Genomic DNA, 27,926 nt, shown 5'->3' on the forward strand with positions numbered 1-27,926 from the left:
AAATAAACTGGTAAGAAAAATCACCAGATATTAAAAAATCCGTAAGATAATTTTATTGCTTCAGATTCATTACAGCACACCATGTGGAAAAGTCTTTTAAATTAATAAATGTGTAAAAGTGTGTGATCACTTTTGTCATGAAAATCAAACACATGGAAACAAGTGAACTTATGTGAAAAAACAACTTTATTGAAATATTTATTAATGACTAATTTTTGCAATAAGTCCTTCAAGCTCAGGTCTTGCTTTAAAACGGCCTTGGAAATCTGCCTCTGTGTGCTAGAATTAAAGAAAAAACACAATATCGTAAAATTAAATCTCAACAACTCCAACTGACGGTTGACAGGAGTGTTATAAATCCAGCAAGACAGACTATAAATAAATAAATAAGCTTGATGTTAATATAGGATAGATAATTCATACACACACACATATATATATATATATATATATATATATATATATAGGGTCTTTTAACACATCTGGCTAGCCTGCAAAGTACAGACATTCTACAGTGTAAATGAGTGTAAGGTATAATGCTTTTTCTGACCTGCTTCACACAGAACTGCACTCCCTCAGGCTGGTTCTTCAAAAGAACCTCCAAAAATACAGGACAAAGTGTTGCCTCCATTTCACTGATCTAAACAGAGCATAAAAATGTCACCAATAAATAGTTCATATAGATTAGGAAACCTGAACATATACATTTTATTTATATGACCAAGCTCAAAGCTCTTGTATTTACTCTACCTGAACCACACGTTCATGGGTTTTCATAACTCCATCTACATACATCTTGGTGCCTTGGTCCTGCATCACCATGACCTCAGTGGTTTTTGTAGGCAGGGCGTAGCTTATTAATGCAACGTTAACACATAATTAATTCCCTCATTTACATACAAAATAACTCATAGGATGTACAATGAAACTGATGTATTTTTACTAAGATCAATTTATTAAAAACACTATGCTTTTGAAGTAGACAAAAAAATCCCTCTATCCCACCTTTCATCGACTTTGATTTCCAAGTGATTGCAAAGATTGTGGATGTACTGGGAATAATGTTCCACTAGAGTCATGTCATATCCTGAAACACACACATTAAGTATGCCAAACTTTGTGTCTGTTGCTGCTTTGATCTGTTTCATCTGAATTTTGTCCTTCTTCTTCTTTGGCTGAATGAAAATAATACATCTGTTAGTCTTTGAACTTGGATTAAAACATTTTATATAACCTACATCACAACTGTACAGATAAAACCTTTACGAAAAGGTCTTACCAATGTTTTTGAAAGAAGATGTCTGTATTTCCCAATGCCATGTGTGGGCATTGATCTGTACTCTCTGTTAGTTAGCAAGACAACTGGGTTGACAGAAACATTTGAGATCAATGAAAGTTAATTATGGATTATATTGAACAGGCATGATAACGAAGAAAACAGTTTTATTGCTCTTACCCCAAGGCATCTGTGTCGTTAAAACTTCATTTCTGTGACAACAGAGAAAGAACACTGATTGAAGTTTATTGTTTTAATATTTCAGTGTAACAGATAAATGCCAGTTTAATATGTCTAACAGTAAGATAACACTCACTGGAGAAACGATGCTGAGCCCAACAGCGTCCGTGTGTTCTGAAGACACAAAACCTGTAGACAAAAGAATGATACAAACATCCAAAACCATAACAATGAGATTGCTTGAAAAGACTTTAATGAAATGTACTCAACTATGCGCTCTACGACCTTGATACATGTCAACAACATATGCTAGTGCAACGAACCAGCAATTAAAGATGTCATACTACACCTTATTCAGTAAGTGGTTCATTGTTAAATGTTGATGCTTTATTTCAGCAGTAAAGTTTAAAGAAACGTATCCAAAAACATGTAATTATCAATCAAAAGGAGGTGCATGTCCTGCGCTCTGTCTTCTTCACAGGTTTTAGCAGGTTAATTTTACGTGCGTTCGGCGCGTTAGTGCCACCTGCTGGTCAGAAACGCCACATCAGAAAATATCACGCATACAATGTAGAGGCATGTTTGAGAATGCAGTTTCTTCCATGTGTAGGTAAATAAGAAAATACAGATTCTACACAGACCACTCTGAGGCACAGGCGCATAAATTGAGGCCAGTGTTGTTACAAGATAATGCTTTAAAGTAAGAGTTTAAAGGAATATTCCAGGTTCAATACAAGTTAAATTCAATCGGCAGCATTTTTGGCATAATGTTGATTACCATAAAAAAAAAAAAAAAAAAAAAAAATATATATATATATATATATATATATATATATATATATATATATATATATATATATATATTGACATACCCCTCCTTTATATAAAAAAAAAAAAAAAAAAAAAAAGGAAGAAAAAATGTTAGGTACTTACAATGGAAGTTAATGGGGCCAATATTTGGAGGGTTTAAAGGCAGGAATTTGAAGCGTATCATTTTATAAAAGCACTTACATTAATACTTCTGTTAAAACTGTATATTATTTGAGCTGTAAAGATGTGTAAATCATCACTTTTACAGTCGTTTCAGGGTTCTTTGCATCATCATGGCAACGAAGTTGTAAAACTGGCTATAACTTTATACAGAAAAGGTTAATAAGCGATATTATCACACTAAAATCATGTTCACACGCATATTGTTTATGTGTTGTGGCTATACTTTTGAAACAGTAAGTATTTGAATGTTTACAAATTGACCCATTTACTTCAACTGTAAGTGTATCACTGTAACCCAGATTTTTGCTTTTTAAAGAAAAGGAGGTGCAAGTCAAAATATTTTTTTTTCGTAATCAATATTATGCCACAGTTATGCCAATATTATGTTCACCATTTGTCCTTTCACAACTTTGCACCCGAAAACAGAACAAATCTTGCAAAATACCGATACATAGCCTGGCTTCTCCTGATACCCCTTGCTTCGCCGTAGCGTTTGCTGTTGATATGGAAAGCCCCACCCCACAAGTTGAGCCAAAGAGGAAAAAGGCCATCCAAGCTGTTATTAGCATCAGGTCTAAAAGCCAGTGTCTGTATGGGTCAGGGGTGCGTCAGTGCCCATTGCATGGGTAACTCGCACATCTGTGAGAACACCATGAATGCATACAGATATGTACAAATTTTGGAGCAACATATGCTGCCATCCAGCACCGTCTTTTCCAGGGATATCCCTGCATTTTCCAGAAGGACAACTTCAAACCACATACTACCCAGATTTCAAGTGCATGGCTGTGTAATCAGAGAGTGTGGGTGCTAGATTGGCCTGCCTGCAGTCCTGACCTGTCTCCAGTTGAGAATGTGTGGCGCATTATGAAGCACACCATACGGCAACGAAGACCCCGTACAATTGTACAGCTAAAGACCTTTATAGTGGATGAATGGGGGAAAATCCCACTTTCTAAACTTAACAAACTTGTGTCTTCAGTGCCTAAATGCTTAACAAGTTTTATTAGAAGAAATGGTGGTGTTTCACAGTGGTAAACACTCGACTGTCCCAACTGTTTTGGAACGTGTTGAAATCATCTGATTTGAAATTGAAAAAAAAATCATATAATATGTAGTTGTAGTGCTTTCAATATAGCTAAGGATGAATATAATTTACAAATCGCTAATTTTTTTCATACTGTCCCAACTTTTTTTGGAAATGGGGTTGTAACAATAACTTTAATCTAAGTTAAGAATAACAAACACTTTTAGAAATGCTCACTTATGCTTAAAAATCGAAAAATCAACTTAGTGCATACATTTAATCCCGGCACTCTACACTGTGCCATTTAATTCAGTTCAAAGGGTTAACGGAACGTGATGATGCAGTTCAGGGACGTTAGGGAACGTGACGTGGCGCTTGAAGAGCTCAATCTAACCTGATTAACGTCCCGCCTACTTTCCATATATGGACAAGATGCCGCTTGTTCCATTAGTACATTGTTTTCCACAACCAAAACACATTTTAAGTACTCAAAATACATTTTACAGTTTTAATATCGTTGCAGATGAAACCGATTAACGAGCTCGCAGTAATTACAATTATGACAAGGAAGGGATCACAGAAAATAACTATGTTCAAATCAAATCAAATCCCTTTATTGTCACTCTACCGTATACACAAGTGCAACAGTGGGTGAAAAACTTGTTCAAGTACATACTGAGATACTACGTGAAAGCTCATTAGCATATATTACATCGTAATGGTTTTGAGATAGTAGATAAATAAAAATACTTTACTGTGGCGTAATTTATTATCTACTCTATATAATTAAACTACAGAAAGTTCTGCTGAATGGACGCGCGTCCTTTAATCCTATAAGCTGAGTTCAGCTGCCAATCACGCTCTGTGAGTATCAAGTTAGGTAGCACGGAAGAACTGGGCCTGAAGGGGCGGCTTGAGACTCTCAAACAGAACCTAATTACAGGAACTGGGATATTAACGCCTTCGTATTTTCTTGGTTGGAACATTTTAATAGTTATAGCAACACATATTCACCCTCATTTGGGCCAGCGGAACCGGCAGCATGTCTGCAGCAGGAGATTTCGGCAACCCGCTCCGCAAATTCAAGCTGGTGTTCCTGGGAGAACAGAGCGGTGAGTCCCGTATAGAACCAACTGTCCAGCAGCGTCTCGTCTGTCTATTCCTGTTTTAAATCTTTCTTCATGAGTGAGAGTGTGTGCATTTGTTTGTTTGTTTCTGTGTATATTCGTGTGTGTGTGTGTGTGTGTGTGTGTGTGTGTGTGTGTGTGTGTGTGTGTGTGTGCGTGTGCGCGCGCGCGCGCGTGTGGGATCTATTTAAGTTCTGTTGACATAAAGTCTGTATTCTAACAGCATCAGTATGCTCAGATGTTGCTTCTTTACCTAGAAGACTTTAATGTTGAGTTGCATGTCTTATTAATTTATTCCTTCTTATTTGTAAACAAGATATTATCATTTTTGTCTCAAAATAGTTTTGCTGACGTGCTGGGATTTTATGCATGTTCCAACTATTATACTAATTTTCAAAGCTTAGTGGGGCACAGCTTGAGTTGCTGGCATTTCTTTGAGGAACAACACAACTTTTTCTGATAAGATGCATTATAGATGTTTACCCTTAAAACACCAATCTTGCCACATTTTTAATGCAATAGACTGTAGCCTGAAGTATTCAGAACCTACTTGTTTTGTTAAGAAATAAACACCAACACAGATTATTACATACCACTGGTAGATCAGAATGAAGAGCTATTTAGCTTGTGCTCCTTTCTGTGTTCATGTCCAGACAGGAGAAATGGTTGGAATGTCAATCTAGTTTAATACCAGTGAAAAACAGCTGTTTTTCCAGAATTGAACAGTATGACAGGAGCTCTACAGAGTCTGGGTAAAACAGCAATCACAATAAAGCTTAAACAAAGATCACAGGGGAGAATTTTTAAAGATTAAGTCTAGACACATGTAAACATTGTTTGGCCTTTTCTTGGAAAATTTGAATGGGAAATAAACATTGCAAATATTCAATTTGCATGAATTTACATAGACATTGCTCTATTTTTCAAGTTAATTTTATATTTCAGGTGCAATTTTTAAGTTTCTTCTATTACATTAGCATAGCAGAGTCAATCATGTTACAAGAATGAATCTAATCAGAATATGGAGTTTATTTGAAGGTGGGTTTATGCATTCATGCACTTCATTACAGACTTTTGCTTTAGTCCGTTCAGGCCTGCTAACATGTCATAATGGCCTGGTGTCACCTGCTTAGTGGCTCACAAAGAAAGACAAAAATTACAATGGGATGGGCAATCTTCCTCCTTTTTTTGAAAATGCATTATAAATGGAATCGTTGCTCATATGCCTTGGTTAAATTGAGTTTGTTACCTGTACATCTGGTTTTGTTTACTGATATGCAGATAAATAATAATGTGTTTATAGTAATCAACTTCATATCTCATGACAATAATTTCTTTTTATTTTTTGCAGTGGGAAAGACATCATTGATCACCAGATTTATGTATGACAGTTTCGATAACACTTATCAAGTGAGTGAATCTCCTGGAATGTTTTTCAGACTCATTCTGTTATGCCTACTCCTCTGACTCTTTTAAATTTCTTAGGTTGTGCTTTGGGTGTTTCCTATGTTGCTTGAATCACCATTATTATGTTAGCTTGACAAAGTTATTACCAACATACTGTTATTCTCCAGACATGATTATTTGTATTATTTATTTTTTATTATTATTATTAACCCCTAAACCAAGACCAAAATTTCTGACTGTAACTCCTCTTAGAGCTTTCAAGCTACATCAGCCAAATTTGGCACAGACCTTCAAGGTGTTCTGACTCGGGTTTTCATGTATTTTCTTACGGATCAGACCAATGGTTTTCCCTTAGCTAACAATCAAATATCTCCCAAATCCCATAGACTTGCATTGACAATGTTTAGTTGAGCCAACAGAATGTTCGTGAATTCAAACTTCAACTGTCAGAAATTCAAATGTAAACAAACCCACTCAAGGCCATTAATCTGCTTTAAGTGATTTCTTTTTTTATGAAAGGTGCTGTAAGCGATTTTTTTTCATTCAGGTTTAAGGTCATATTCAGACTCGTAACAGTTGTCAGCTGGGGGCGCTATTTTGCTACTGTTGTGTGACAACCATGAGAAGATGTAATGCTCTACAGTTTGGTGTCGTTGGTCTCCACGCTATCTTTGGGGGGTGGTGTTTTGGAAAGAGGGACACTGTCTAATTTAACCAGAACAGGTAAAATCACTTACAGCACCTTTAAATGACATGTGGAAAACGTCTCTATCTACTGTATCTGTCTGTTTGTCTTAGTACATAACTTATATATATATACACACACACACACACACACACACACACACACAGAGTTGTGCTCATATATATATATATATATATATATATATATATATATATATATATATATATATATATATACCATTTTTAAAGAAAACATGAGTGAGCAGGCAAAACACATTTCTTTTATTTCTTTTGGGATTCATATTCAACTGTAGGTTATAACAGAATGGCACAATCATAAAACAAAACATGGCAACAAAGAAAAAAATGAAATGACCCCTGTTCAAAAGTCTGCATTCCCTTAGTTCTTAATACTGTGTATTGCTCCCTTTAGCATCAATGACAGCGTGCAGTCTTTTGTAATAGTTGTCTATGAGGCCCCAAATTCTTGCAGGTGGTATAGCTGACCATTCGTCTTGGCAAAATGCCTCCAGGTCATGCAAAGTCTTTGGTCGTCTTGCATGAACCGCACGTTTGAGATCTCCCCAGAGTGGCTCGATGATATTAAGGTCAGGTGACTGTGATGGCCACTCCAGAACCTTCACCTTTTTCTGCTGTAACCACTGGAGGGTCAACTTGGCCTTGTGCGTAGGGTTATTGTCATGCTGGAAAGTCCCAAGAGCGTCCCATGCACAGCTTTCATGCAGAAGAATGCAAATTGTCTGCCAGTATTTTCTGATAACATGCTACATTCATCTTGCCATCAATTTCACAAGATTCCCCATGCCTTCACACACCCCCAAAACATCAGTGAGCCACCACCATGCTTCACAGTGGGGATGGTATTCTTTTCACTATAGGCCTTGTTGACCTCTCTCCAAACAGAGCGCTTATGGTTGTGACCATAAAGCTCTATTTTGGTCTCGTCACTCCAAATTACAGTGTGCCAGAAGCTGTGAGGCATGTCAAGGTGTTGTTGGGCATATAGTAACCAGGCTTTTTCGTGGCTTTGGCGCAGTAAAGGCTTCTTTCTGTCAACTCGACCATGCAGCTCATTTTTGTTCAAGTATCGTCATATTGTGCTCCTTGAAACAACCACACCGTCTTTTTCCAGAGCAGCTTGTATTTCTCCTGAGGTTACCTGTGGGTTATTCTTTGTATCCCGAACAATTCTTCTGGCAGTTGTGGCTGAAATCATTCTTGGGCTACCTGACCTTGACTTGGTATCAAGAGATCCCCGAATTTTCCACTTCTTAATAAGTGATTGAACATTACTGATTGGCATTTTCAAGGCTTTGGATATCTTTTTATATACTTTTCCATCTTTATAAAGTTCCATTACCTTGTTATGCAGGTCTTTTCTGCTCCCCATGGCTCAGTATCTAGCCTGCTCAGTGCATCCACGTGAGAGCTAACAAACTCATTGATTATTTATACACAGACACTAATTGCAATTTTAAAAGCCACAGGTGTGGGAAATTAACCTTTAATTGCCATTTAAACCTGTGTGTGTCACCTTGTGTGTCTGTAACAATGCCAAACATTCAAGGGTATGTAAACTTTTGATCAGGGCCAATTGGGAGATTTCTGTTATCATTATGATTTAAAAAGGAGCCAAACAACTATGTGATGTATGTACTATAAATGGCTTCATATGATCACTATCCTTAAATAAAAGACAGTTTTTTTTTGCATGATCAGTCATATTTTCAAAATCAATGCCAAAATTTCCTAATTTCTGCCAGGGTATGCAAACTTTTGAGCAAAACTGTGTGTGTGTGTGTGTGTGTGTGTGTGTGTGTGTGTGTGTGTATATATATATATATATATATATATACATACACACACACCAATCAGACAAAACATTAAAACCACCTGCCTAATATTGTGTAGGTCCCCCTTGTGCCGCCAAAACAGAGCCAACCCACATCTCAGAATAGCATTCAGAGATATTCTTCTCACCACAATTGTACAGAGCAGTTATCTGATTTACAGTAGACTTTGTCAGTTCAAACCAGTCTGGCCATTCTCTGTTGACCTCTCTCATCAACGAGGCATTTCCATCCACAGAACTGCCACTTACTGGATGTTTTTTGTTTTTGGCACCATTTGGAGTAAATTCTAGAGACTGTTGTGTGTGAAAATCCCAGGAGATCAGCAGTTACAGAAATATCTAACCAGCCCGTATGGCACCAACAGTCATCTGTGCGATTATCTAATCAGCCAATCATGTGGCAGCAGTGCAGTGCATAAAATCATGCAGATACGGGTCAGGAGATTCAGTTATTGTTCACATCAACCATCAGAATGGGGGAAAAATGTGATCTCAGTGATTTGAACTGTGGCATGATTGTTGGTGCCAGATGGGCTGGTTTCCTGCTGATCTCCTGGGATTTTCATGCACAGCAGTCTCTAGAATTTACTCCGAATTTACTCCTGAACCATTTGATATACACTTATATCATTGGAATCGTTTGCTCAAGACGAATAAAATGGCAATCATTTCTGTCATGAATTTTTTTTTTTGCAATTTGCGATTATTCAAAAACTTTTTGCGAACTAGTCTAAGGCCATTCGACTGAGCAGCACCAAACCAGTGCAGAAAGATTCTCTGGAGTCCCAATATCAATAATTATCAAAAAAAGTTTGACCTTTCGATTGATCATTGCAATGGTTTGCCAAAACATTCGAAGCGCGCATGGCCACTTTTACGCAAATGCATATAACTCTTGAAAGAGATATTGTCACAGAACTCTGGAAACTTATATATGCGGTCATTCTGAGGACACAAGATAAAAATTTCGCACCTCGGCCATTTGGTGGTGCTATAAAAATTAAAAACATAAAAATGGCTCTAACTAAGGAGCCTTTGGTCCTTTGCATGCAGTGTCTTTGTCCAAGGTGCCATCAAGTTCTATGAGGACAGTTGCATATCTCAAAAAACATGGCCGCAATCGACCAATCAAATTTCAGCAGCTTTTAGACAAGGTTAACAAAGGCTGATAGGAACGAAACACGTGGGTATATTTGACTCTTGGCACCAGAGGTCTGTGCAAAAAAAAACAAAAAAAAAACAAGGAAACCGGAGGCGTTATCGCGTTTTAAATGCGTGTAAAACATGCTACTTTTGCGAACTAGTCCTAGGGTTTTTTACGTGAGATCAACAAAACCTGTACTGGAAGAATCTTTGGACAGCCTAGATCAATAATTATTAAAAAAAAAAGTTGAACCTTTTTTTTGGCATGGCTATAACAGGGTAATTTAAACATGGGTGTGGCCTAGATTACGCAAAAGCTAAAGTCCTACATGAAAAGTCATATTTTCATCAATCTTGGTATGCATATACAAGATGTCATTTTGAAGAAGCATGCAAAATGTGGTGGAGATCAGACAATAGGTGGTGCTATAACAGTTATAAATGTTTGTGCAATCGCATTTTACATGCGTGTGAATGGTTGTATATTCTGCAATGTTTTACACAGACACACATTATTCATATCATATGATAGATCTCCTCATTCTGAACAACTTTGCCTCAAGAACCATAGGTGTCAATCACTTACATGGCTCCTAAGCTTAGTGTTGATGGCTACACTGCATGCTTCCTGCAGGTTTTTTCTTTTTTTTCTTTATATACCCATTCCACTCATATGCCCTGATAAAATTTTAACCCTTTACCAATGGCATGCCACACATAAATTCAAACTTAACAATCCTTTATGTCACACATACTGCTCCTGTCCTGAACTACATGTCTACATAATGTATTAGACCCCCTATTTATCCACTTAATTATTTCTATTCCTGAGAAATCTTCCACCCCGTTTTCATATGATTTCTGAGATTCTGTGTATAGTCTTATTGGCTGTTAAGGTCACATTGTTTTAAATTAAACTAAAAATACTAAACCTTCCTGAAGAGTTAGTAACCATTTCTTAAATCCATACTGCCTTTTGGGGTGATACTTTTTAACCTGTCTTGCATTGAAATTCTCTGACATATCTTTAACTCATGCAAGCAGAGGTTTATGCTGATGTCAAATATGCTTACATTTTCCACAAACATTTTCTCAACCTCTATGCAACACATGAAACGACCTAATAATGATTTACCATACAACTGTTGTAAATACCTTGTACTCTCAATAAGCATCTATCCATGTTCTGTTAGAACATGTGCATTCCTCCACACAACATTGAAAGTAATGACATTACTTTTTACAAAGAACAGCACCAAAAATTGTGCTCTGACAATCTCTTTATTTGAAAATGCAGGATAGTCAACTGTCTGTAAAAACCATAGGAGAGGTCTGGACAAAAAAAAATATATAAAATTAGCCACCAGAAGATGCTATCATATGTCACATGCATGTAAATGGTTGTATATTATTTAGTGTTTCAGACCTCTTCACTCCAAACAACTTAACCTCAAGAATTGTTGGTCAAATTTTTTTTACATATTTCACATTATTTAAACATATGGGTGTGCCCTCTTCAAAGGAATTTGTTTTCGTTACATTTAGTATGCATATGCGGAATATGCTTGTAACACTTCTCAATGGAAGGAGGAGGCAAGAAGCAAGGTTTCCTGGTTCAGGTATGCGTTTAATTGAGCACCCTGTCGCTTACAGTTCCACACACTTAACAGTTTCACAAACAAATAGTTCCTTAGGTCGTGTCACTTCATTACATCAATTGCATAGCATATCACGCCGTGGCCTTTCTTGTGCCAATCTCTCTCTCACCACGTCTACTGGCGGTGTGGCTCTTTTATGCCGCTCTCCCCGTGCTCACTGTAATTAGAGACAGGTGTTAGACATAATTTAGCTCAGGTGTAAGCGCCCTTACCGCTTTCTCTCTCTCCGGAGAGATGCTTGACCACGCCCCCCACTGCCACAATGCTTTTGAAAAAGCATGCAAATAGGTGAAGCTATTACAGTCAAAAATATTAAAAGCTCCAGGGGCGGACTGGCCATCGCATTTTCCCTTGCTGCGCAAGTACCGGCCCATCCTACGAGCCATATAGGCAGCTGCCCTGGGCTCCAACTTATTGCAGATCCCTTAACAAAGCAAAAATTCAATATAATGGCTTTTATTTTGAAATTACTTGCACATCAGAGCTCATATCCATATGAGTGCATAACATATTAAGTATAAGATGATCTCTGAATAATCACAAAATGAAAATTAACTGCAAGTTACAACAAATACAATAACAGTAATCCTATAAAGCAGTACATAGTCATTTGCATAATTTTATTCATACCACAAAGCATTAATGGGAGCAGAAGTGTGGCTTGCTGAATAATTCTCATGCCTGATAAAAATGCAGAAAATAAGTCATGAACAATATTACTTTGTTTAAAGGATAGCAGAAACAGCGCTTGTCAAAGCATAGGGCTTTTCACTTTTTCTCAAGAATAATCTGGGGAAGGAATTAAAACACTGCAGATATAAAGATGAAATTACAGTATGAGCAGTTAATCTGCAAAATATCTGCAAAGATCTGCACTTTAAGAGGTACAGTATGTTTATTTTTTACATATATTTATATATGTACATATTGTGGACAAAGTTGTTTTCATTTGATTCTTTTTAAAATAAACATTTACACAATTGTAAAGAATTGTCATCCGTGTCCTGCTGTGTGACACTTTTTTTCATCAAACTATTTTTAAACAACATTTTATGATCTTATATAGCTATATACACACATAATATATTATTCTTATAATTATTGTTTCCACAACCTCATATTATGTAAGACAATAGTTTATTTGCATTTTTAGAAAAAAGTTGAAAGGTGATTAAGATCTTTATGCTGAATTGTCACAGCACCTAAAATACACACTTTCCCTTGTAATTTTATGTACGTTTTAACCTGAAAAAAGTTTTCGGACATGTTATTTGTCTGGGCTATAAATTGATTATTTTTAGTGCTTTCTCAAAAAAATCCACATCACATTTACAGTGGTTTTATATGTTTATAAGTTATGACCATTTTTGCACTGTGGGGCCCGTTGTTATGACTAGCAGTCAATAGAAATGTCTTCTTTTTTTTTCTCAACACAAAAATGTGAAATTGAGCCGGAAAATGAAATCAGTGAGCCAGTGTGTTATAGTGTGGTGTGTTGTGGGCCGGGTTTGGTGGGCTGCTCTGGGCCAGAATGTCCAGGGCCACTTTTTAGTCCCAGTCCGCCCCTGAAAACACTATATCTCTGTGGTAAAGTCTCCTGATGTTGCTGAACATTTCACTGCTTTCTCTACATTTTAGGTGCTTATTGGCTGTCTGAATAATGCTTCATATCTTGCAACACATGCACCCAGAGTTCCTATGCCGCTTGAACCCCGGTAATTGCTGCTTGCATCTATATTTTAATTTTGTTTTTGCTTTTAATTTTCAGGCCACAATAGGAATCGATTTCTTGTCCAAAACAATGTATCTCGAGGACAGAACAGTAAGTTATTATAATTTTTTTTTTTTTTTTTTTGTCCTACAAAATATACGTACATGCCTTTTCAATGTTTTAAGCAAACTAACTGCATGAAAAGATTAATGGTGTGAAATGAATTTGCTAGTGTTTAAGACATACACACACACACACACACACACATATCATGACACATTTCTCTGGGATTCTTTAGATCACTGTAGTAGTTTTTTTTGGATTTGTTATAACTTGCTTTGTACAGTAATTTATATTGAAATGTATTGTTAAACCATATGGCGGACAAATCAATTTATGTAAAAAAAAAATGGCACAGTGAGAAATCCTTGTGCCTCTTCCACCTGATGTGTCCACTCCCCCAGCCCATGTCTATCTCTCTGTCTCTCTTTTTCTCTTTCTCTATGTCAGGCCTATTCAATTGGCGGCCCGTGGGCCAAATCCAGCCCGTTTTAAACTTTCAGTGGCCCGCGTGAGTTTGTCAGTTGTCTTAGGGGCTGTTCACACAGAGCGCGTTTTATGCCTGATCGTGCTGTTTTTCAGTTGTTTTCCTACGGAAACTTGCGCTAGACGGAAATTATGCCAGGTCTCTGTGTTTTTACAGTGTCTCGTGCAGGAGAGCTGCGTTTTTATAGGCTTTCAGAGGTTGCACTACAAATAATTTTTATCCATAATTTAGATGAAATGGGAAGATTAAAGAACTGAAATGATGGATGACTGACCAGCGTGAGTTTGAAGAAGGAGAAAAGTTCTATTCATTAATTTGTTCAAGAAAACACTTGATTTGAAAAGTAAAAAGTTTAAATCATTGCATCTATAACAAACTTTACTGTTATTGTTCAATAAAATGTTTATTATCATTCTGATTTACTCTCAGCTATGGGCCAATTTTAAAGCACTTTTTTTATTTTTTATGAAGTTATCTGTTTGTTTGTTTTTTCAGGATTTCCTGCTGAATTTTTTTCTCTTGATGTTTTATTTATATAGTGAACAAATATTATAGGCCTAAAATAACACAATACCTGATAACAGCTTTTCGTTAATAAAATATTCTGGCTGGGCCCGCATGCCCCAGATAATTTTTTTTCATCTGGCCCACTTGGCTATGAAGTTGAATAGCCCTGCTCTATGTCCTCTATCTCTTGCCCTCATTAGTGATTTGTTTATATCTGCCTTCCGTAAAGAATTACTCTTCTGAACTTTTTGAATGTCGTCATTTTACCCGGAAGATCTGCAGTCCTGATAACATGAGCCCATTTGAATAATTTTAACCTTACACTTACCCTCACCCTAACCAGGAACTTGAGGCCATCTAAAAAATATTTTTAGTCCACTTTTTTTCCCCCTATTTCTCATTTTATTTCCACTCCTTTTTATCTTTTTTTTTTTTTCTCATTTGAACTTTTAATTTTCCACCTTTTTCTTTCCTTTTTTTTTCTTTTTCTTTGTTCTCCTCCTATTCTTTTGTTTGTTCTCCAATCACACAGATCAGGCTGCAGCTTTGGGACACAGCAGGACAGGAGCGTTTCCGTAGCCTCATTCCCAGTTACATCCGAGACTCTGCCGCTGCTGTTGTAGTTTACGACATTACAAGTAGGTATCTGAGACCCACTGTGCATCCAGTTCCCCTCTTCTTACCTCTTCCCCTTTCTCCCCCTCTCTTTTTCTTTCTCTCTCTCTCTGCTGGATCTTTGGTGCTAAAATATTTGGCCAGGTGCGGCTGCAGCTTTGGGACACCGCAGGACAGGAGCGCTTCCGCAGTCTGATTCCCAGCTACATCCGAGATTCTACGGTTGCAGTGGTAGTGTATGATATCACAAGTGAGTGTGGATCCCCGGCGGGAAATCTTTTGGAAGAGGAAAGATGTCTTTCATCTCAACGCAGTCTTTTTTTTTTTTCCTTTTTTTTTCTCTGTCTTGTAATCTGTCTTTTTTTCTCATCATTTTTTTGTTTTTGTTTCTGTCAATGTGTGTTCTCTTTTTTTTCTCATTCATGTTGGGCAGTTGCATTACATTTGAGGTCAATGTTAAGAACTGACTAGGTGCTTTTGTTGTGCTACATGTTTATACTTTGCAATTTAAAATTCAGATCAGTGTTTTTGAGGAGGTAAACAGGTCAGTGCTTCAGTGTATTGTAGTCCAGATGTGAGTAAAAATTGGCTTTGACGAGTAAATAAAAACTTGAGTGACATGCCAGTTGGCCAGTTACTTTAATCTAGGCAATGTTTTAATTTCTAATAAAGGAATATTTCGGGTTCACTACAAGTTAAGCTCAATCAACAGCATTTGTGGCATTATAATGATTACCACAAAAAAATAATTTCGACTAGTAAAGCAAAAGTCTGGGTTACAGTGAGGCTCTTGCAATGGAAGTAAATGGGACCGTAAATGTTAAAATACTCACTATTTCAAAAGTATAGCCACAAGACGTAAACAATGTTTGTGTTAACATGATTTTAGTGTGATTAAATTGCGTCTCTGTGTAATGTTATATCCAATTTTGCTGTAAACCCTGTAATCCCAGTAAACAACAATTTAAACATCTTTACAACTCAAATAATACACAAGTTTTAATAGAAGAATTCATGTAAGTGCTTTTATAAAAAATTATAAAGCTTCACATTTCTTTAAATCCATAAAAATTAGCTCCATTCACTTTCATTGTAAGTGCCTCAATGTTACCTCGATTTTTGCTTTTTAAAGAGGAGAAGGAATGAGTTGAAATTATTTTTTGTGGTAATCAACATTATGCCACAAATGCTGCTGATTGAGCCAAACTTTTATTGGAATATTCCTTTAAAGTTAGTGACGTTGTACAACTTTTGTGTTGTAAAGCAACATTTAATAGAATATTCAAAATCAGAAGTTTAAGTTGGGGATGCCCAAATGTGCACTTCATGTGGCAACACGTATGTAGAATATTCTTTGCATTAAGCCACCAAATTGAAAATACAGTGTACTCCTGTTTTTGATACAGTTTTCGCTACAGGACTTGTTTAACAGAGTTGTTGTTGATGTAGGTTAGAGGCAGTTTGTTGTCTTTACAGATCAACTTTTTCTTCAGACCAAGTTCCTGTGACACATTCCTGAGCACAGAGAAGCTTCCAGCTTTAGAACATCTTTCTTTTTGTCCTCTTTAATCCTTGTGTTCTGTGATCCTGGGATTCCTCCTGTAGAACAACTCCTCCTCCTGAGTAGTCTGAAATAACCTTTGTGTCTTTGAAATCCCATCCGACAGATGTCAACTCATTCCAGCAGACCACCAAATGGATCGATGATGTCCGAACAGAGAGAGGAAGTGATGTCATCATCATGCTGGTGGGAAACAAAACGGATCTTGCAGATAAAAGGTTTGCCTCAGCCTTTATTTGCTGTATGTGATTTGCTTAGGAACATTATGATGTAGGTTGTTGTTGGATACACTGGTATTACGTAAGCCTGTATGTTTTTGGTTCACTGCAGGCAGGTTTCTATCGAGGAAGGAGAGAAGAAAGCCAAAGAACTGAGTGTAATATTTATTGAAACTAGTGCTAAAGCAGGATACAACGTCAAACAGGTGAGCGTCCGTGAGATTGAAGGTAAAAATTGCAAAAGTACTATTCCAGAACCTAGAAAACTGCCTTCTTAGACACCATTTTAAGACATTACAAGCACACTCCTGACACAAAGGTTGTTCCAAAGTATGCTGCCTTTTCAGATACTTCATAATGGCCAACTTCTAATTAAAGAATTATGAGTCGAGAGAAATGTTAATTATAAATAGTATTTATAAACTGTATTTCACTCGGTACCAAATATTGATTTAAACTTTTCCATTCTAATTAAAGATGGGCTATTATATCCATTTACCCATATTTTACACATTTTCATGTAGGCTTTAATTATTAGAAAATTGTTACATTAGCAACATGCTAATGTCAAACTCTGTCTGACTCTATTATGAGTCAATTCTCCTGTCTGTTTTGTATGAGGGGGCACTATTTGTGTGTCTTGTGGAGTTGCTGCCTATGTAAAGCATTCCAAATCTACCACTTAAGGGGCCGTTCAAACTGAATGTATTTTTCTGTTTGTCTGCGCTGTTTTTCCTATTGTTTTTCTACGTAAATATGTGCTAGATAGATGTCTTTGCACTGTTTTTTAAGTGTCCCACACTTTAGCGCTGCATTTTTAAAGAAATAGTTCACCCAGAAATGGTCATTCTTTCATCATTTACTCACCCTCAAGCCATCTCAGATGTATATGACTTTCTTCTGCAGAACACAAATGAAGATTTTTAGAATAATATTTCAGCTCTGTATGTCCATACAATGCAAGTGAATGGTGACCAGGCCTTTCAAGCAACAAAAGTCACATAAAGGCAGCATTAAAGTAATCCATATGACTCCAGTAGCTAAATCTATGTCTTCAGAAGCGATATGATGGGTGTGGGTGAGAAACAGATCAAAATATAAGTCCTTTTTTACTATAAATCTCCACTTTCACATTCTGAAATTCTGTAAAAAGGATTGAAATATTGATCTGTTTCTCAACCAAAGTGATTGCATGTCTTGAAAAGACATATATTAAACCACTGGAGTTGAATGGATTACTTTTATGGTGCTTTTAGGGATTTTTGGAGCTTCAAAGTTCAGTGCAAGTGAGCTTCATTCACTTGCATTGAAGACCTTCAGATCTGAGATATTCTTCTAAAAATCTTATGTTCAGCAAAATAAAAAGTCACACATCTGGATGGCATCAAATTGAGTAAAAAGTTGGGACAGTCGCATGTTTTCCACTGTGAAACATCACCATTTGTTCTGATAACACTTATTAAGCATTTCAGTACTGAAGATACAAGTTTAAGTTTAGAAAGTGGAATTTCCCCCCATTCATCCACTATAAAGGTCTTTAGCTGCACAGTTGTACAGGGTCTTCGTTGCCGTATGGTGTGCTTCATGTGCGCCACACATTCTCAACTGGAGACAGGTCAGGACTGCAGGCAGGCCAATCTAGCACCCACAATCTCTGCTTCCACAGCCATGCACTTGAAATCCTGGCAGTATGTGGTTTGAAGTTGTCCTGCTGGAAAATGCAGGGATATCCATGGAAAAGACGGTGCTGGATGGTAGTATATGCTTCTCCAAAATTTGTACATATCTGTCTGCATTCATGGTGTTCTCACAGATGTGCGAGTTACCCATGCCATGGGCACTGACACACCCCTGACCCATACAGACACTGGCTTTTAGACCTGATGCTAATAACAGCTTGGATGGCCTTTTTCCTCTTTGGCCCGGATAAAATGACGGCTGTGTTTTTCAAAAACTTTTTGAAATGTGAACTCTTCAGACCAAAAAACACAGTTCCACTGTTCTACTTTCCATCTAAGATGAGACCGAGCCCAGAGAAGTCGGCAGCACTTCTGGACAGTGTTGATGTATGGCTTCTGCTTTGCATAGTAAAGTCTTAACTTGCATCTGTGGATGCAGTGGCTAGTGGTGTTGACTAACAAAGGTTTACTAAAGTAATCCCAAGCCCATGTTCATGATATCCATTACAGATGAATGCCGTTTTTTAAGACCATGACATCTGAGGGATCAGGGATCATGTGCATTCAAAAATGGTTTTCGTCTTGCCCTTTACGCACCGAGATTTGACCCGATTCCTTGAATCTTTTAACTATATTGTGCACTGTAGAGGGTGAAATGGCCAAAATCCTTTCAATTTGTCTTTGGGGAACATTGTTCTCAAAGTGCTGGATAATTTGCTGAAGCATCTGTTGGCAAATTGACAAGTCTTGAACTATCCTTACTCTTGAAGGACTAGGCTGTTTTTGGAGGCTCCTTATATACTATGACACAATTGCCTCACCTGTTTAACATCTCCTGTTTCACATCGCCTTATTTCATCTTGTCAAATTGTTATTAGTCTTAAATTGCCCCTGTCTCAACCTTTTTGGAGTCTGTTGCAATCATCTGATTTGAAAATACTGTACATTTTCAAAAAACAATTAAATTCACAAGGTAAAACATCATACGTGTAGTTGTAGTGCTTTCAATAAATCAAAGGGTGAATATAATTTACAAATCATTCCTTTTTGTTTTTATTAGCATTTTTCATACTGTCCCAACTTTTTTGAAATTGAGGTTGTAGAAAAACAATTGAAAACCCACACAGACGGAAAGGAATACACATTCAGTGTGAACTTAGATGGCTTCATATGTATCTTTTCTGAATACAAACTGTCTCCAACACAGATGTGCACTGCTTTTTTCCAGATCCTAGTGCGAGAGTTTAACAGTGAGCTTTTTGTTTTTCTCTGCTAGTTGTTCCGGCGTGTAGCTGCTGCTCTTCCTGGTATGGAGAGCACACAAGACAAGAGCAGAGAGGACAGTATCCTTCTCACATACGCACACCTTTACATATACAATGTCTCTCCAAAAGTTGTCTGTTTCCTTAATTCCTTTTCCCTTCAGTGATCGACATAAAATTGGAAAAGCCTCCAGAGCAGCCGGTCAGTGAAGGCGGCTGTTCGTGCTGAAGGTTCAGCCCGCATTTCTGTGCCGTGTCGCTCTTTCAGACACTCTCAAACGCACTCGCAGCATCTCTCTGGATTATCTGCAGAAGCTCCACCCACCTGAAGGGAGTAGAACACTACCAACCCATCACCCTTCGTTACCTTGGTTACCGTTGACCTGCTCAAATGACTTTAAAATTGAAAGCACAGTGTCGATGTGAATGCTCTTGCTTTTCTATTAATTGTTTCCGTTAATCTTGCACCTTTTGTGGTGTTTTTGTTTTTTCGCTCTCAAGTGTTGATTGTGTTGTCATTCTGCCATAACTTCTGCACTTCAGAGGTTTCATTTTAGTTGTATGCAAGTTAAAATATTAATGTAACTATGACATGAATAGGAACAAAACAAGCTGAATAAATGAAATTTTACTAGTGTGAGCACAATATCCAGATCTGTATATGTGAGGACTTGATCACTAAATGTAGTTCCATATTCACAGTGAGAGATGGACTAAATGTTTACAGAGTGTGTTTGGGAGTATCCAAGACTAGATTTCATTATATTTTGGCTACAGAGTGTCTCCTCTTTGACCCTGTTTATCTCTTCTTTTGAAAGAAGATTGTTTTTGGAATTTAGGAGAAGCTAGAGCTGATGTTAAGCTCTGTTTTTCCTTGAATATCTGGTTTCTCTTGGCCGTTTTACACCTTGGATGCCATTTTATCATGATTATTTTGAAAATTTGAAACCGTATTGGAAAAAAGCTAGAGTTATTCTACAGAAATATTATGTATATTAAGGGACGTGTCAGATCCAGTTTTAATAGATTATATGCAGCCATGCCTTTAAGGGTTTGTTTTATTGGGCTTCCACTGGTTTGTTTTTTGATTAGCATTGTAAAGTTTGATTTACTGTAATATTGACACTTTAGATTTAGTTTGTTTTCTGTTTTGATTTGTTGAATCAACCATGATCCCTAATATTTATTTGTACTTGATGTCTCATTTTCTTTATAAACACTGTTTGGTTTTCAAGTCATGATGTTCTGGCCCATGCAGCTGCCACATTTGTAAATGCACAGTGATAAGTTTGTCCCAAAACTGTAGTCTAAACCTTTTTAAGATTCAATAGAGTTTGTGTATTTTCATTGTATTTTGCAAAAAAAAAAAAAAAAAATTCTTTCTTGAATCTGTCTGATACATTTAAAAAGGATTTTACCCAGAATGGTTGGGTCTGGCAATGCTGCTTGACACAAATACTGAAAATTTGCACTGCTAAAATTTATCAGCATCCTGGTTCATCCCTAATAAAATCTTATATTTAGCAACATTTGTTTTTGCTTGCTGGATAGTCTATGTAGTGTGTGTGTGTGTGTGTGGTGTGTGTGTGTGTGTGTGTGTGTGTGTGTACTAAGTTTGTTATTCGGGAAGTTGGTAAATGTTCAGAGCAGACAGCTGTAATAAATGCTAGACTGCATTTTATATAACACGCTCACAAGTAGCTAGTCTAAATGTAAACATTTTATGCTTTTAGTTGTGAATTTGTGCAGGACCTCTTGACAAAAAACACAGAAAAAGAAATGTACACTTCTGTATGTGGTAGAAGCCTTTATTTGAACCTAAATGTTCCAGTATTGGAAGCTTGTCTATGTTGCAACTTTAGTACAGTTGTGCTGTCCTTGCAGGATAAAAAGGAGTCCTGGAAACTTTTGGAGTGTTGTACGAGTTAGTCTTATATTTGAAGTGTAATCAAAGGTCTGGTCTCTCCCAAACCTCATACTTTAGACAATAATACATTCAAGATTCAGGAATGAATTGTTATAATTAGGATTTTAATTTTTGTTATTAATAAATAAAATAACTTGTCCCCGATTAATAGAAGATAGATGTAAAAGCTGAAGAATGTAATTTCTGTGACACTAGCCCCACCGAATGGAATTGCAAAAATAAACAATGTTTTCAAAACAGAATTCTGAAAATGCCCTCATCTGGCGTTTAACAAATGAACAAATAGCCCCGCCCCCAGCTAACGCCATTGATTGAGTAATGTTGTTGGGGCGTGTCCAAACGGGTAGATCAAAGCAAACACAGGGATTTTTATAGCTCCACAGAGACAATTGTTTACAGTTTTCGAGAAAATGTACATATGAATGGCTGACTGATGGTCATCTCTGCATATTAATCTGGGATAGGAGAAAGTATTCTCACCCTGAAAAAGTTACATCAGCTTTAATCATCGACAAAAAACGCTGAACATATTGGCAAAGCACTATATATATGTACATGATACACAAAATCATAGCAGCAAGAAAATATGATCATTCTGTCTTTGTGCAGCTGTGCAAAATAATGAGGCATTTTGTCATTTTAGACTAATCAACACCATCTTTTTCATATTTACCCATTTTAAAGGTTCACTCAGTAATTTGTTTCCTCATTTAAAAAGTTTTACTTAGAAAGTATTGAATAGTATTTTGAAACATATGTATAAAAACATGACCACTCATGTGAGATGAAGAGTTCAGTGATATCAGTAACCTTATAAGAACTGTTTTATTCTACATGGAGCAGGGGCGCCTCATGGGGGCTGCCATGTTAGCATCACATGACCATCTGAATACTAATCTCTTAATCTCAGTAACTGCCATGTTATTGGACACCTTCATTCATGGATTAAATTAATCCTGGTTTACTGTGCATAGAATTTCTACAATGGCATTTGTAACTGAAAACTTCTGTTTGAATGATGCAGCATCCAGGCCACGGTGTCAGTGTAAGCCAGTGTAAGCCACTTCGACATACTTAAAAAAACATTACTGAGTGCACCTTTAACCTATTTAAGAGTAATTCCCTCTTGAAAACAATGAAGCATCTAAATCTCACCAATTAGAGATTCAAAAATAAAGATATAAAAATCTGACCTGGTATTTATGTGGAGCTAAAACTGCATAGGACTGTTTTCTGTAAAGTGCTATCATTTATAACATAATGATGTCCTGAAGCAGCTAGACTCTATACATTTTACGCTGACTCACTTTTCAAAGTGACTGACCAATTGATGCCCACAGCGTTTGCTATCACAGAGCTTTACAGCTGACTTTTCCAGGCTATTCTCTCAGTTTGCTGGTGCTGCTGCTGGTGCTGCTGCTGGTACTCCAGCGATCATCCTGTTGTTTGATTGGTCCTCAGCAGAACCAGAAGGGCATCCATAAGAGTGAGCGCATTGCGACACCTGCAGCCATTCCAGCCAAGAGCCCCAATGCAATCTGCTCACCAAAGCTGTCATCATATGAGTGTCTATGCACCCACACATGTTGTGTCCCTGTAGAAAAGTATGCCACATTTAAAGGTACATCCCAGGTAAAATATTATTGCGCTTATGGAAAACTTTATGAAAAAATAAGAGATAAAAATGTCTCAGATTTGCACTGTAAACCCTAAAGTTGTCATCACTGTAGAAGTCAAGTTGTCTTAATTAAACATTATTTGAAATGTCAAGTTTTGGGCTCATAACTCAAATATCTATGTTCCATTAACTTATTTGTCTTAAAAATCCATAGAATTAAGTGTTAATAACTTGAACTATTGAGTACAAAATTGAGGCTATGGGGAATACCCATAATGCCTTGTGATTTAATTATTTCATTATGTTTCCTTGGTCGATGGGAACATACGGGGCTATTTATTAAATTAAAAATTGTTATTAAGAATTCATAGAGGTTTTAGTTCTTTTGTAGTGTTTGTTGCAAATAGTTGTTAGTCACCATTAGGGTGATCTGTGTCCTATTTTGTCAAGCTGGACCCTATTAACAGTATTTTATGTCTTGCGCATGTGCAACTGAAGTATTGGTGTCTATGCATTTCTGTGGAGAAATACATTTATATAATGATTGAACTATAATCTTCTTTATTTAAGCTGTTTGAATTTAAATGGATTAGTACATTGTATCAAATGGATATTTAAGATGTTTGAATTTAAATAGTTTGACCTAAATTTGAGTCTATTCAATTAAAGTTATTAAGTAGCAACAACAACATTTAAATAGCAAATCTGAGTTAAGTTGACTTGCATATAGCTACTTTAAATAGTTAAGTTCATTCTATATGCTCACCAAGTAAAGTCAACTTAATTACACAAGTTTTGGAGATGTCATTACTCAATTCAGTTGTGGGAATGAGTTTACTCAATCAGTAAAGTCTGTAAAGTCAACTTATTAGGGTTTTCAGTATGTAAGATTATGTCAAAAACTTAGATCGCCTATTTGTGTTGCTTATAGCTTTTGGAAATTTATGAAAGCAATTAAAAAATTAACGAACTACATATATTGTTGTGGCAATTATGTTAGAATGTAGAAAACGATCTAATCCATTTATGAAACCACAATTTGGCAAATTAAGGGTAGAGCCAACACTATTATGTTGCTTTCTGAAGAATGTATAAAGTGTTTATATAATTACCTCCACAACCTGACCTTGGCATGATGTAAACTGCATTATGGCTGTCAATTGGAACAGTCTGATAGGTATCATCATAGGGATTGTAAGTGAAAACCTGTAAGAGAGAAGATATGTATATTGAATAAAAAAATAAAAAATAAAAAAAACCCTGAAGCAAATTAAGTTCTCTAGCAATAAATATTTTTTAAATCACGTCTTATCAATAAAAACACTCACAGGATTTCTTTTAGCTTCCATGAGTGTGAGCTTCCAAGCCCTAAGAAGACAACAGAAATATATTTGAGAAGAATGAGTGAGGCTTTATTCATTTTATTAAGTTAGGAGGTCAAAGGTCAGGGCTTACAGTACTTCATCTTCACTGTTTGCACACAGGGTCAACATAGATCCATCCTTGAGATAAACCACCAGCAAATTCTCTCTGGGATGACTCTCAGGTGGACATACACCTTCATATAGAAACATCATTTTAATTTACAACATCCTAACAACTAGTAAAGAAAGGTCAAACTATTTCCACAACAAGGTGATACTACTTTATTGGATAATATCTCTTTCCACATGACCTTTTATTGTCCAAGACCAGACAATGAAAGGCACAATCAAGAACACAGTTTGGATTTCAAGCTGTGGAGCTGTTTATTATGGCACTAAAGTACTGAATCTGAATTTTGAGTCAGCTGGATAAGTGAAGGCCCACCTGCACACTCCAGTCCAGACTTCACATTCACACAGGTGCTCTTCAGATTCACTCTGGTCTCATAGTCCCTTCTGTTTTCAGATTTGTAAAACACAAAGCTCCCATCTATCCAGAGATCACACCAGTTCAGCTTCCAGCGTTTGAGGAGTGAAGCTGTGAATTGAAGCAGCAAAGTGAGTTTCAGATTATCTGGCAGAAAAACTGCCATTAGTGATGTCATGAGTGGCATTACACTATTAGTGCTAAAATTATGTTTGATTACCTTGTTTGATTGAGTACATAAGGTTTTTTCTTTTTTTCAGGTTTTTAACTAAATTCTTTGTGGAAAATAAAATGGTCCCACTTTATATTAGGTGTCTTTAAATACTATGTTATAACATTAAAATACAAACAATACAATGTATTTATTGGTAACTATATGTTGTTCTACAAAATTGTCAAGATTCATATTAGCTGAGGTTGAGGTAAAAGTTGGTTTAGGAGTAGGGTTAAGGTTAGGGGTTAGGCGTTAGTGTAAGGGTTTGGTTAGGGTTAAGTTTAGGGTTAGAGGTAAAGTTAAAATTGTAACTACAGGTGTAATTGAATGCAGGTACTTTAAATGCAGTTACAATGCAACAACATTAATGTACATGATAAGTACATTGTATCAAATGCTTAAATACATAGTAGTTAAAGACACCTAATATAAAGTGGGTCCAAAAGTATTTTATCCTAGTCTATTGTACTTATATGTATGTATTTGTGTGGGTAGAGTTGAGACATTTCATATTTTAATACCAAACATGGAAATTGCCCATATTTCTGTTATACAGTCTTTTTTACACCGTCACCCAAAACCCTATTTCATTTTCAATGTGTGTGAAACTCTTCAGAATTTAATCAAATATATATCAACCATTGAAATAAATAAAATTATAATTACAGTTAATTTTCCATGAAAAACATAAGTCGTTTTCTAAAGAATAAGCATCTAGGTTTCACCTCTTTTTCGACCCACATAAGCATTTAAGGGGGCGTATGTTTAACACAAATGTGTTCTGCTCATGTTCATGAATAAGGCCCATTGACATTATACCTTTTTGAAGTCTCTAGGAAAGTACAGAACAGTCTGAAGTCAACTGACAGCTATACTGTATAACCAGTGGTCAATTTGTGAAAAAAACAAATAAATAAAGAAATAAATAAAAATGTCAAGGGGGATGGTGTTGTCAAATAAATGTACATGTGTCATGTGGTGTAACCAAGTAAAAAGTATTATAATACTTTTATTTGCACCTTGAATACATAAGAGTATAAACAACTTAATCATTAATTTCCCAAAAGTTTTCAAACATATTTTTCAAGGTATTTTTATTTATTTATTTATTTTTTATACATATTATACATTTTTGAGTCAAGAATACCAAGAGGTTTTCTCAGGGTTCCACCACATGACTTGAACAAAATGTGACTTTTCATAAAAATGTCAAAATGAATATCAGATGTTTTTTAAAACTTCACACTCAGTCTTGAGGGTCTAAAGGTGTCCACTCTGTTTTATGGTTTTTATGGTCAACATAAACAAAAAGATGGTAACCATGTTGGTTTCACCCAGTGAGTTTGATTTGGTGGACAAAAGCATTTTTAAATATGAATTATATTTTAGAACACTTTAAATAACTATAAAATATTATTCTGCACTAGTCACGCCAACATTTATTTTTGCAGGAATTTCAGCTTTTGATGAGATTTTTATTTTTATTTTTTTTACAATCTCTGGACTCCACTTGAATTTTTTTTTTTTAAGCTCCAGAAAAAAATATCAGTATGCCTTTAAAATCAGAAATGGAAAATATGCTCATCATAGAAGAGGTGTATTCCAGTAAATGATTTGTGTGAATTGCATATTACTCCGAAACTCCGAAATACCTACTAATGTTTAATTGAGAAACCGCGTCGTTTAGCAGTGGAGAGAGAGAGAGAGAGAGAGAGAGAGAGAGAGAGAGAGAGAGAGAGAGAGAGAGAGAGAGAGAGAGTTCATGGTTGCCAGATAGCGTGACTAATGTCAGCTGGCAGAACATTTCCAAACTGTTCAAGTGTCCAGATATAATTGGGGGATTTCACCTCTTGAAATCTGGCAACCCCACACATGTCGAAATCTAATTCTGACCGGCTAATCTCCCTTATAAAGAGTTTACCTTCATGTTTAGTTCTAAGTAAAACATGACACAATTGATCTAAAGGGGGATGGTGGTTTTACAAGGGGGATGTTTTTTGATATTTCCTGCATCAGGGGGAATGGCATCCCCTCGCATCCCCCCTCAACTCAAGACCTGTGTGTAACACTTACAGTAAGAGGATTATTTCAAACAGTGTCAGGCCTTGAGTTTCATAGCAAACCTTCTAGAACAGCATAACCACTGGGCTGTTGTTTGCTACTGTTGATTGACTTTTGTATTACAGTATTTCTTACAGTTTATGAAATATAATGCGTTCAGCATGCCTCCCTTTAAATAACCTTGTTATCTTTAACCTGTCTTCTGTCTCTATGTTAGTGTTCAATCAAAATGCCTTTCAACAGAAACATACTTAAAAAAAAAAAACTTAGTGCTTACAAATGAAAGGTTACGTTATAGGCCCATTTGTGTAAGTACAGTATGTAATGCAGTATTAATTATAATACCTTAGTTTATGTAGGTTTGACAATTTAAATTGAATTGAAAACATAAGACCTTGTTTTTTCTGGAATAATTCAGACCTGTCTCACAAATGTGGTCAAAAGCAACTACAGTTTGTTTACTATTTGTAGATGTAATCTTAAAATACTTCAAGGACTTGCATTTCCCAGTCGTTACCTTTTTAGGTTCGAATACTTTATCTATAGATATCAATAAATAAAGATTACGCAACTTACACTGTCTCCAGAGCCAGCCAGATTTGAGCAGAGACATTGGGCCTGATCAGTCAACTGCTCCAAGAACAGCTGCAATATTCCTGATGTTGTGGTGTTTGTTTGATATGACGGCAGAGTTTGTTTGAGAGTGATGGACAGTCTCGACAGTTAGAGGGGGTTGTGTAGTGCTGGAATAGTTTGATGACTCTGTCTTTAATCCCTTAAACAGTAC

General features: G+C 36.4%; 3 protein-coding genes across 6 annotated transcripts; 1 reads left to right on the plus strand and 2 right to left on the minus strand.

Moving 5' to 3' along the window:
* Positions 1-168: 168 nt before the first annotated feature.
* On the minus strand, positions 169-5,249 carry LOC127433531 (39S ribosomal protein L48, mitochondrial-like). 3 transcript variants are annotated; one of them, XM_051685524.1, is made up of 8 exons: positions 5,197-5,249; positions 1,593-1,645; positions 1,457-1,488; positions 1,280-1,362; positions 1,006-1,175; positions 751-853; positions 551-640; positions 169-279 (listed from the first exon to the last, which is right to left on the minus strand). In XM_051685524.1, the coding sequence occupies exons 3-8, from the start codon at positions 1,464-1,466 to the stop codon at positions 202-204; spliced, it is 534 nt and encodes a 177-aa protein (XP_051541484.1). In that variant the 5' UTR covers positions 1,467-1,488; positions 1,593-1,645; positions 5,197-5,249; the 3' UTR covers positions 169-201. The 3 variants fall into 3 exon arrangements, with proteins under 3 accessions (XP_051541484.1, XP_051541482.1, XP_051541483.1); XM_051685522.1 differs by lacking the exon at positions 5,197-5,249 and adding an exon at positions 4,491-4,629; XM_051685523.1 differs by lacking the exon at positions 5,197-5,249 and adding an exon at positions 1,806-1,957.
* On the plus strand, positions 4,442-20,997 carry LOC127433532 (ras-related protein Rab-6A). Of its 2 annotated transcripts, none has more exons than XM_051685525.1 (8): positions 4,442-4,588; positions 5,955-6,013; positions 13,137-13,190; positions 14,666-14,771; positions 16,416-16,527; positions 16,640-16,733; positions 19,483-19,549; positions 19,633-20,997. In XM_051685525.1, exons 1-8 carry the CDS (start codon positions 4,519-4,521, stop codon positions 19,695-19,697), a joined length of 627 nt encoding a protein of 208 aa, XP_051541485.1. In that variant the 5' UTR covers positions 4,442-4,518; the 3' UTR covers positions 19,698-20,997. The 2 variants fall into 2 exon arrangements, with proteins under 2 accessions (XP_051541485.1, XP_051541486.1); XM_051685526.1 differs by lacking the exon at positions 14,666-14,771 and adding an exon at positions 14,893-14,998.
* On the minus strand, positions 20,821-27,887 carry LOC127433533 (pleckstrin homology domain-containing family B member 1-like). The gene is made up of 6 exons (XM_051685527.1): positions 27,716-27,887; positions 24,823-24,975; positions 24,469-24,571; positions 24,342-24,381; positions 24,126-24,219; positions 20,821-22,989 (listed from the first exon to the last, which is right to left on the minus strand). The coding sequence occupies exons 1-6, from the start codon at positions 27,750-27,752 to the stop codon at positions 22,853-22,855; spliced, it is 564 nt and encodes a 187-aa protein (XP_051541487.1). The 5' UTR covers positions 27,753-27,887; the 3' UTR covers positions 20,821-22,852.
* Between the last annotated feature and the right edge of the window lie 39 nt (positions 27,888-27,926).

The sequence above is a fragment of the Myxocyprinus asiaticus genome, chromosome 43 (genome assembly GCF_019703515.2).
Source record: "Myxocyprinus asiaticus isolate MX2 ecotype Aquarium Trade chromosome 43, UBuf_Myxa_2, whole genome shotgun sequence".
In the NCBI taxonomy this organism is placed as follows: Eukaryota; Metazoa; Chordata; class Actinopteri; order Cypriniformes; family Catostomidae; genus Myxocyprinus; species Myxocyprinus asiaticus.

Coding starts and splice junctions, on each gene's coding strand:
- LOC127433532 (XM_051685525.1), top strand. CDS start 4,519: ATGTCTGCAGCAGGAGATTTCGGCAACCCGCTCCGCAAATTCAAGCTG. Junction 14,772..16,415: donor TGTAGTTTACGACATTACAA/GTAGGTATCTGA, acceptor CCCATCCGACAG/ATGTCAACTCATTCCAGCAG. Junction 16,528..16,639: donor ACGGATCTTGCAGATAAAAG/GTTTGCCTCAGC, acceptor GGTTCACTGCAG/GCAGGTTTCTATCGAGGAAG.
- LOC127433531 (XM_051685522.1), bottom strand. CDS start 4,520: ATGCTGCCGGTTCCGCTGGCCCAAATGAGG. Junction 1,176..1,279: donor ATCTTCTTTCAAAAACATTG/GTAAGACCTTTT, acceptor ATTTTCATTCAG/CCAAAGAAGAAGAAGGACAA. Junction 854..1,005: donor GAAATCAAAGTCGATGAAAG/GTGGGATAGAGG, acceptor TGCATTAATAAG/CTACGCCCTGCCTACAAAAA.
- LOC127433533 (XM_051685527.1), bottom strand. CDS start 27,752: ATGTCTCTGCTCAAATCTGGCTGGCTCTGGAGACAGT. Junction 24,976..27,715: donor TGGCTGGCTCTGGAGACAGT/GTAAGTTGCGTA, acceptor TTCAATTCACAG/CTTCACTCCTCAAACGCTGG. Junction 24,382..24,468: donor AACAGTGAAGATGAAGTACT/GTAAGCCCTGAC, acceptor TTGTCTTCTTAG/GGCTTGGAAGCTCACACTCA.